General features: G+C 37.5%; 1 protein-coding gene across 1 annotated transcript in view; it reads left to right on the forward strand.

Annotated features, from left to right (window-relative positions):
- Positions 1–462: 462 nt before the first annotated feature.
- The window catches only part of LOC306761315 (roundabout homolog 1-like), a gene marked incomplete at its 3' end in the record, with an annotated part of 64,580 nt that continues 53,712 nt past the window's right edge, over positions 463–11,330 (forward strand). The window contains exon 1 of the mRNA XM_079247440.1: positions 463–619. Coding sequence (XP_079103566.1) covers positions 478–619 — 142 coding nt within the window. The 5' untranslated portion in view covers positions 463–477. The remainder of the gene's footprint in view (positions 620–11,330) is intronic.

The raw sequence follows: 11,330 nt of genomic DNA on the forward strand, positions 1-11,330 counted from the left end.
GATTTCACGTGTCAATGCTGTCTTCTAATTTACGGTGCCTCCAGAGGGGTTCCAGCTGCTGAAGCAAAAGATAAACAGTATATGAGGGCACTCGTTTGTCTTGTAATTATATTACCAAAGGGGATTATTGTTAATTTAAGGCACTCACACATTTAATTCCTTTTTGATTGGTCCTTTATATGTTATGAAGTGATTGATGGATTTCATTGTGGTTGCTTTGTGTTGTAATGACATGTGCAGTAGGCGTACAGTAAAGATGTTAAACTTTTACTGTGTTGCTCTTTCATTGTAGGGTCTCGTCTTCGGCAGGAAGACTTTCCTCCCCGCATTGTGGAGCACCCCTCTGATCTCATTGTGTCCAAAGGGGAGCCAGCAACGCTGAACTGTAAGGCAGAGGGTCGTCCGACCCCAACGGTTGAATGGTACAAAGATGGAGACCGTGTTGAGACAGACCGCGACAACCCACGCTCCAATCGGATGCTGCTCCCGACTGGATCCCTCTTCTTTCTACGCATCATTCATGGACGCCGAAGCAAGCCAGATGATGGCAGCTATGTGTGTGTGGCCCGAAACTACCTGGGCCAGGCGATCAGTCACAATGCATCGCTGGAAGTAGCCAGTAAGTTCTGGAAGGTGCTGTAGTGTGTTAATGCTGATAGTTCTGTTAGCACTGATGCTAACAGAAATCTAAAATTTTCATTCCTTTCTGTCCTGTGTTCCAATACTAGTGTTCTTTTTCCTAGTAGAGCAACAGGTGTCTTGCAGCAGCAGCTGTGTCTGCTTCAGTCTTGAGGGTTAAACAATGGCCAAGTGTGTAACAGCAGGTGACAGGTTAGCTGAATCACATCCTTGGATGTGTCAAGTGTTGGGTGCTGCTCATTAAACAACCTTTTTACAGCAGAGTGTCTCAGACAGGAATCCATCAGGTTGCATGGAACAACAACACATGTGTGTGTGAGTGTGTTTTAGCTCAAGTGATGGAGTGGAGCCTGTGCTGAGGGCAAAGAGCAAAGGTCAGATCTTAACCATCAGAAGAAGGTAAACGCAGATGGCGTGTGAATCCCTATGGGGCACAGGTTTTTCCAAAATCTAAGAACACAGCAATCAGTCTGGATAATAACATTTGTAAAGATTGCACTGATCGAAGGAGGTGTTGTTGACGAGGGTTAACAACCACAACCATGCCCACACAGTGCATATCTCCCCATCGTTTATGCTGTCAAGCTCTGCACAGCTGTGTCAGCCTCCAGTGATCTACCCAGTCTCAATATCCTGGGCTTGCATCAAGGTTTTGGAATTATAATACCCCTCCAGTATCAGTTTTACCTTTTGAATTATAATGAAGGAGATGGTCAAACGGTATTGTGGTAATGCTAGATCAGCACTCCTACCATAAGAAGCTAAGCCCCCAAGGGAAAGAGTTTATTACTTGTAGTTCACTGAATTTACTGCCAGGTTTTAAGGTCGAGGGGAAACACAGAGAAGACTTGTTGAAGCTGCCTGGATGAATTATGTTTCCTTACTTCATCCTTCAGAGGTCGTACAGATTCATGGGTCACCCTGGGGCTAGATGGTAAAACAGAACCGCCTTTGGCAAAGATCTGCTGAGGTGAAGAAAACTGAGGAACATGGGAGTGGTAAAAGGAGGATTACCTTACTTGTGAATGGAAATATTAAATCCTTTGTTTAGTCCTGAATAGGTTATGATGAGATTTGGTGTTGTAATTGCTTAAAGGTTAATTTGACCAAAGAGGACCTATCATGCTCTGGTTACAAAGTGGTCCCTTTTGCTTTGACATATAACCCATGCCTGAGCTATCACCAAACTGCCATCAGGGGATGGATGGATGGATGGATGGATGGATGGATGGATGGATGGATGGATGGATGGATGGATGGATGGATGGATAGATAGATAGATGGATAGATAGATAGGACTTTATTCATCCCTAAAAGGGAAATTCAAATTGTCTGGCGACTCAATAAAACACTAAAACATTAAAACACTATTATTAGTTATGATAATAAATCATCAAAATCAGATATAAAGATGTAGAATAAAGCTTTACCACTGTCTGGCTTCAGTCTATTAAAGCAACACCTTTCTGTCATTCAGCTTCCTTTAGACATGTAGTGTTGGAGTGATTCATGCCACATCAAGTAAGGTATCATACACAAGGTCAGAGTTTTCTTACTGTAATATATAATTTATTCATAACAGTTTGATTAAGCTTAATAAAAGCAGTTTGAAATATTCACTTTCTGCATTTTGACCTGATGTGTGTCCCAAAAGACAGCAAAAATGTATAGAGTTTAAAGAGTTTCAGCATTGGTTCCTATATTGGTCTCATAAATCCCCTTCCTCATTATGGTATGGCATCCTCAATAAAATATACAGTAAAAAACAACATTGTTTTTAGCTATTGTATCAACTCTTTCTTTTAGAGTAAAAAAGTTTTGAGCAGACAACGTGTCACATATGCTACAGAAATAAAACATCCAATTTGGCTGAACAATGCATTCTTTTTGTATAAAATCACAATTTACAATGTTAAAATCAGCATATCGCAAAAGTACATGATTCATTTTCATGAATCAGGTTTCAAACCTATAGCCTTACAAACCCACTCACTGATCCACACAGCTGTGAAACTTTCATGTCTTTTCTTTGTAGGCCATATTGACCATGGATTACACACAACTCTGTATTTATGGTCATTAGTGGGATGTTGTGTTAAAAGTGATTGTGCTGATGGAGCACAGCAGCATACAGGTTGCTTATATGAACAGAAACATGCAGCTGCAGCGTCGGTGTTTAGCACAGCACTTCGATCAACAACTGCTGGTTGTCAAGCATTAATGGTCGCAATGGATCTTCCAGTCTTTTATATAAGCTACATGATCCCATAGTAGCAACTACTTTAGTTCATAGCAAAAAGAAGTTGCATTTTGACAATAAAGGCTCAAATATTGTACTGGATCTCTGTCACTTTCATTAGTCTATATCAGTTTCTTTCTTCAACATTCACCTAGCCTTTCAATACATGATGACATTCAACAGCTTCATATTACTGTGTAATGACTGAAAAAGTGTCTACGTGACCTGTTAATGAACGAATACTGGAGACAGTTGATTTGACAACTTACAAAATAGCATGATTCAGCTGACTGTCATAAGATAAAATGTGTCACTGATTCGGTGGGATGGAAGAGACAAATTACAAGATGTAAGTGGATGTAAGAGATGACAATTTATTAAAAGTAAAAGAAGCAAGAAACCAGACTGAAAACAGGTTGATTATAGCAAGAAGTACAAGACAAAACCAGACAAGGAAGACAAGGGATGACAACAAGGATCTGTCAAGGAGCAGCAGAAACGGTGCTTTATATATAAATAAGACACTGGTAACTAAAAGGGAACAGGTGAGGTAGTTAGAAAACAGAAACCAGATAAACAGGAAGTCAACTGAACTGAAATCACAAAGAGGAAAAACTTCTATAAAACAAAACAAGAAATAAACCAGACAAACTGAATCAGAACTGAATATTGAAGAACACATGAAACACCAAGCTGACTCCAGTAGACCGGCCCGACGAGATTAAGACCCATCTGAGATGTTTCTAACACTTATTTTATTTTTAATCGGCTCAGACTACTTAATCGTTATGACTAGGAATAGTTTTTTTTGTGATACTATGGCTTGGACATGTGGATTATTGTACCTATCAGATGTTTTCCAGTGAAACTGTGATGCCACAAGATAAAGCTATCTAGTCAGTAAATACAAGAGTTGAAGGTCAGGGAATTTTTAATTAGTTTAATTCTTAGCTTTTTTAATCCAGATGTAAAATAACAAAAAATAAATAAATAACCCAAACATTTCCATTCACTTCTGCTGCTATTTGTTTTTTTGTACTAATTTGTCACTCACACAAATGTGTTTGACAAATGTTGGCATTTAAATTAAAATATTCAATTTTACAGAATTATAGAATACGATTATGTAAATGAAAACAGGACACAATTGTAAAATAAAACCTAACAAATAAAACATCTGTTTGAAAAAAGAAGTTACTACTTTTGCAAATCAATTATGACCCAACATTATGTTAATTATCATGAAATATGTCATTCATTTTATCAACAGCTTAGCTCATTTCACTTGTTTGGGATGGGAAAAAAAAACAAGTTTATTAAGAAGTTTATTGAAAAACACTCAAATAAAATGTTCACACACAACTCCCTCTGCACTGAAGATGCATTGGCTTTAGTTTTTCCAATGAATTTTCCATCATTTGCACCTTTCCTAAAAATAAACATTGACAGGTCACGTTGAATTTACATGATTGCTACTCATGAATAACTTGTCACTTTAAATAACATGATGAGTTCATTGACTCAGCTTCCCAGGAAGGGGAGATGTGGCAGAAAATTGACAAGAATCCCTCAGAGAATTAGTCATTTGATCTATTATGGACAGAGTAAACATGTAAGACGCAGTGGAAAATTAAGGACTTAAAAATCCACGACTCAATTCTGACACAAATTCACTCCATCGTGGTTTTTTTCCTACTACCTGCCTGATGTAAGGGAGATCTGATGAAGAGTAAAAGGACAGCTGACAAAAGACAGTGTTGAAGGCTGACACATGTAAAGTGACGTGAGCAGCAAAGTAGCGGCAGAGACAGGGACAGAAGACAGAGAAGAAGAAGTATCTGTCCTTCAAGGCACAGAAGTGAAACTTGTTGGCAGAAAATTGAGGTGACGTTGCAGAGACAGTGACAGATGTAGAATGAACTGGTGCCTGAAGCGTGACCACAGGGTTGAACTACTGTGTAAGCACAGACAGCATGCACACAGACACGTGCATGTCCACACACACACAGACACACAAAGAGAACTGAAGCCTTTCTTTAAAAGTGAAACAAACAAAAATGATTTTTAAAAAAAGGGGGGGAAAAAGACATAATTTAGTTCATATCCAATAAATGTCACAGAAGACACTCAGCATATTTTGTCTGCCTGCAGGGACCCTGGAGAACCCTGGGAAATGAACATATGTCCTATTGACCTCAGCCACTTGATTCAATCATGGAGCGCTTTATTGAGGTGAAGGCAAAGTCACAGCCTGTGTACTCCAAAGGTTATTGGATACTAGGACTGTTTTTAGGGTCTGTAAAAGAAATGCATACATGTAACGCTTAAACTAATTGGACATTGCCATTTTGCTTGAGGAAAGTGAGGCTCATAGCAGTGCTGAAGACTGAGCTACAACACAGCGGTGATGAATTAATGAGCCATAGGCAAAGACAACCATATGGTCACATGACATGTCATGCATAGAGAAAAGTAACAAAAATAAAAACCCCGCTCTGATGCCTCCAGTTATACATTTAGGCATTTGGGTAGTTTAAAAGAAAGCATTTTAATACACAGTTATACATTAGGCATGTAACCTAATAAATTATTCATGACCAGATGTGCTTTGAATTCAGATTATCACAGCTGCGATATCATCCCCTCCTCTCCCTAACAGTTGCTGTTAACCAGTTTATTTTGATCTTAGATTCAACCCTGTCACTTGCATTGATTATTTAACAATTTACAGGCTAATCATGACCCACGTGTCCAAGTGGCCTAATCTGGTAAAAAGAAGGAAAATAAAATAAATAAATGAATAATGGATGCATGTGTGCCTATGGGAGAATGCTCAGCTGCTTGACTACCTCTGCACACCTTTTAAAAAATGCCATCTATGCTGTTTTGTGTTTGTTGCGGATCTGTGAGCAGACCCTTTATTTTCTAACAATATTTGCTAGCATTGGAACAGCAAGAAGTGCCATTATAGACAGTATAGAGGAAGTCACACAATACTAATCTAAATATCTCTTAAACCCTATTAAGGATTTGCAAAATGCTAATTATCATTTTGCAGCGCTAACACAGCTAGAATTATATTACCTTGTCTTCATAGTCCAAATGGTCAAAAATTGATATTGTTTGACTGATATGCACTAACTTTATAAGTTATTCATCCACCCTGACACAAAGAAAGTTGGATATCAACCTTCCAGCTGCCTGTTAGAGTCCATCAAAGCTTTGCTAGCCTCTTGTTCCTCATCCTGGTTTCTGCTCTTGTTGTCCTCCAATTGGCCTTTGGCTAGATCAGTAAATAAGTATTGCACTCCGGGGACAGCTGGTTTGTGTTTACAGTCTGGAGACTGGGGCGAGTGCTCTGCAAGTAATGTCTAAACAATTTCAGTCACTATATTCCCCTCAGCTCAGCATTTCCAGGAGTTTTGTGGCAGAGTGTCAGGACGAAGGGAGAGAGTTTGTTTGGCTTGCAGCGGCAGTATGAGGGGAGAAGAGACGAGAAGACCTCGAGAGCTTCTGACAAAGAACAGATGGCTCCTGGGTGTGTGGGAATACACAGAAATGTGAAATTTTTTATCTTTGGCGTATATCTGTGTAAAACATATTGTGTTAGACATGTGCTGCATGCATGGACTGAACAGTGGGTGGTTTACTGGAGAGGAAACAACTGACCTTCATATCTTTTCACATCGTTTTCCACACACCACTCATTGCAACCACCTGATTGCTCAATTTGTCTCAAACAAAGATCAAGGCATTTTTAAATGTGATGTAGTGAGATTGTTTAAAGAAACAATCTCATTCTGTCAATTCAGAAATTCATTGTTTCTGAATTGACAGAATTACAATAATTGGAATCTGAACAACTAGAGCTGGAATTTAATCTGGAGCAAAGCATGACGTCACACACCAGTTCTTTGTGTTGATCTCTAGCCCATGTTTACCAGCTGGTCTGGCAACGCGATCACGCACCTTCATGTGAACCACCACTACAGCCCTCAGACTTAACACCCTATAAAATACTACAGTAAGCGAACAATGGAAATTGAAAGAAAAATGGTGGTGAAGAGAACAAAATGTACACTTAAAGACAACAAAAAAGAAGCAAAGAAGTTGCTGGATAAAGAAAAGCAAAGAATTGGATTAACATCGGCCTCGTATTTCCAAAGCGGAGAGCGATGCGAGAGCTAAAAGGGTCTACAATTAGACTCAGGGCTAGCTATTCTCCTACTGTGAGTTTACATAAAAGTTACAAGTTACTTTGACATGTTTAACAAAGTGGTGATATTGTTGTTTTTCCATTTTCATTTGCAGCCGATGGAAGTGGGGAAAGAGGTAGAGGGAGGCGTGCTTCACCACGTGCCTTGTGTTGGTCTTCAGGCAGTGCTCACAGGCAAACCTCAATGTGAAATGATTTAGCTTTTTTGCACCTTCAAATAATTTCCTGAAACTAAAAAAAACTAAATGTGTGCCTCGTCTAGACCAGAAAACAAAACTACCACTATGAGCTGCGACCACTTAAATAAACAAGACTCTTTGTTGAAGAGAAAGACTGGTTTTGGTTTGTATGTGTCTGGGTACCCAGATGTGAGTGACTTTAAGCATATACTTTGAGTATCTCTCCATATCATCTCACCAATCCAAATCATACCCAGTATCACTATGTTCTAATATATTCAGCTCTGATTGTTGCCAGAAAGATCCTGTTTAGATCAGCCTTTTGTAAATAACAACCCCCCCCCCCCCCCCCCCCCCCACACACACACACACACACACACACACACCACCTTCCTGCTCCACTCTGAACTCTGGTACTGGTTCCATTTCCCTGCATCCTTAGAGTAGTAATGCAGCTACAGTAGATGTTTATCTGTTTCCGATGAAACGGCGTGCTTGCTGTGTCAGGTTACCCTGATGTCATGCGCCTTTCCCCCCACCCTTTCAGTGATTTGTAACACAGTTAGACAAACTTCCCAGAGGGAGAAGTAATCAACACTGATGTGCCTAGCTGCAGAACCGTTTCTAACAACTGAAATTAATTAAGAGTGGAAACCCATCATCAAGTTAAAACGTGCAACAAGCAGTGTGAATAAGAAGTGCCCCCACATTTCTTACTTGTGAATTTATCAGAGTGGATGTATTAAAGGCTTACAGCAGCTGAGTAATCCTGCTGCCACTGACAGAAGAGAGGTGGGTTTTGCATTTGCAGGGATATTAATGTTATCCATCCTCTGTCAATCCATAATGCCAGAGTCTGCAGCAGCCAGCAGCTTCATATGAGCTCTGGGTTAATGCTGACTTCCTCAGGGGTCAGAGGTTGCTTCACTTTTCCTTTGCAACCTTATGTCAGTTTTTATTTGCCAAAGCTTTATGCCTGTTTTCTCCAGGATGCAGTGAGCTGTATCGCGTCTTGCAGCCGTAAAAAGAAAAAAAAAAAAAAAAGAAGAAATCTCAGTGCATGTCTAACAGCCCCTTCAAGGCATAAAAATGAAAAATGAACACTCTTCCAGATGGTGTGTGCTGTATAATTGTGGTTTGATGATTGTTTTTGATTAAACTCTTAACAATTTGGAACACCATGAAGCTAATCAAAAATCTTGTGTATTCTTTTTTAGATGGGGACTTTTTTTTTTTTTTTTACCACAGCATATGCATTATATATTAAGTTCTACTGTTTGAGATCTAAAAGGCTGTAAAATTCAACTTAATGTTAAGGTTTTATTTTTTAATGTATTGGAAGTGGTGGATTTAAGATGAACAGAATATTTCATCACTAAAAAAAAACATCAGATTTTATGATTTGCTTTTTAGCATCTGCCACAGACAGCACATATAAGCTGTTTCTACTGAGCCCAACAAGTTCCCCTGGGTGAAAAAAAAAGCCCGTGGACATCCATGTGCACAGATAGTTTAACTACTGTGCAACTGCAATGATCTTGTCCAACTGTGTGTCATCAAGGATGTAACAATTTAAAAGAAAGTTTGCACTAAACAAAAAGTGAGAAATGAGCCAACTGTGATATTTTACAAATAATGTTTCTAGCGCTAATAGAAACATTATTATTATATATATATATATATATATATATATATATATATATATATATATATACATATATATATATATATATATATATATATATATATATATATACATATATATATATATACATACATACATATATATATATATATACATACATACATATATATATACATATATATATACATATACATATACATATACATATACATATACATATACATATACATATATACATATACATATATACATATATACATATGCCCTGCGATGGACTGGCGAGCTGTCCAGGGTGTACCCTGCCTGTCGCCCAAAGCCGGCTGGGATAGGCTCCAGCTTCCCCGCGACCCTGATTGGAATAAGCGGTTCGGAAAATGAATGAATGAATGAATGAATATATACATATATATATATATATAATATATATATATATATATATATATATATATATATAAATATATATATATATATATATATATATACACACAAGCAATAAAAATAAGAGGCAGAGATTACATTGCATTTAATAGAAAGTTGGAGTCAGAAATGTGGACATTTTGTTGTTACAGCAGCAGAAAAATATGCTGTTTATGCAGTGTTGTTCATACCACTTATCTACCACAACCAAAGATCCTGGTACCTTCTCTAATGAGCTGCAGATGTGGTAATTTATAACATGTAGCAGGCTAGGGGACAAAGAGGGGTTGGTTTCTCAGTGGAAATCCAAATAATGAGATGAACAGTTCCAAAGCACAACAAGCATTCCTGCGCCTGCCTGGCTGTCAGTTCTGCATCCCCTATTTTCTGCCATTTTTGTCCTCCTCCTCTCCCTTCTGGAGCACTGCACCCTCTCTCTCATGGGAATACGTTTGAATGTGGAGACAAGCCTATAAAGGAGCTGCTGTTGTTGAAGCAGCAAACTGAAAGCTTTGATGGCCAGTAATGTGCTTCCCATTGTAAAATTGTTATACACTCTACTGTATATGTAAATTGCATGTATGCATGTGACAGACTGTGAAGGCAGAGGGTTAAACAAAGGTGTACCTGCGTGTTTCCCATTGGCAGACTGATACACCTTGCAGAGATAATGCATACTTTAGATGAGCTCACACCATATGCTTAATAAATAAATAGTAAGTGCTTTGTAACTACCTACAATAATGAATTCCTATATTAATAACTGCTTACAAGACATTAGTTGGAAAATAAGTTTGAGTTAACATATAATATTTATTAAGATATTTACTAACCACTAGCACACACCTTAAGTAAGCTTGTAAGTGCAAGCATGCATTAAAATACGTCATAACTGGATAGTAAATGATGCAATACTAGATTTAGAAATACACATTCCCATATTATGCAGTGTGAAAATACAATAATTAAATATATTGTAGATGAGCTTATTAATAGAGAATACATTAATAAATGTGTTTATAGTGTATCTGCCAATGAGTATTAATGTCAGAAACTTGCTTTATCAATGATTAAGTCAGGAATTTTGAACTCTTAACTAATGTGCTCATCAATAATGAGTAAAACATCTACAAGTGTCCTTATAAACCATATACAAAGGAGATTTTTCTTTAGTCAGAAATATGCTTTGTAAATGATGAATTCAGTATTTATTAATGATTAACCAGTGCTTAACAAAGGTTTCAGAGTGTGTAGTTATTATAAGTGTTACTGAGACTTGCTGTTAACATTCATTTTACATGCAAAAATACACAGTCAAATTCAAAGCTCCTAAAAACATAGAAGTTAAAGGGATAACAATTCATCACATCTTTTTAAGAAAAGTTCATTACTGTTACTTAAGGTCTTTATTTAAGGTCTGGTTCTGATTTTGACATAATTACACTACTAATTTAGCAGATGTCGCCGCATCTTGTTTCATTTGCACATTAAGAGTATCCTGTATTTTTCTAGCAAACTCTTATGTGTAGAAAAGTAATAATTCATATTCACAACCTCAATCTGGGATCTTCCTCCTGCAACCACAAACTAAATACTTTCTTCATTTTGTTATCAGATTCCTTGTGACTCAGACAATTTGATAAATGAGAGTTCTCTTCAATACAGCTCACAGAGACGTGTATCAACAAACCTAATTACAGTATATACTTACAGGTGGGCTGATACCGATACTAGCATCGGAAATACTTGTCAATCCTGCCAAAAGAAAGTGGATCAAGATCCGGCCCTGACGCCATCTTGAACAGAATTGGAATTCTTATTTTTTCCTGCCCAAGCCCACCAAAAACATAGACACAGGAAGTTAAGCAATTTTGCATGGTGATTGTTTTGAGTTGGTAGGAGAAAAAGCAGCTGTGCATATATATATATATATATATATATATATATATATATATATATATATATATAAATATATATATATATATATATATATAT

The sequence above is a fragment of the Telmatherina bonti genome (assembly GCF_933228915.1).
Source record: "Telmatherina bonti genome assembly, chromosome: 10".
Taxonomy (NCBI): Eukaryota; Metazoa; Chordata; class Actinopteri; order Atheriniformes; family Telmatherinidae; genus Telmatherina; species Telmatherina bonti.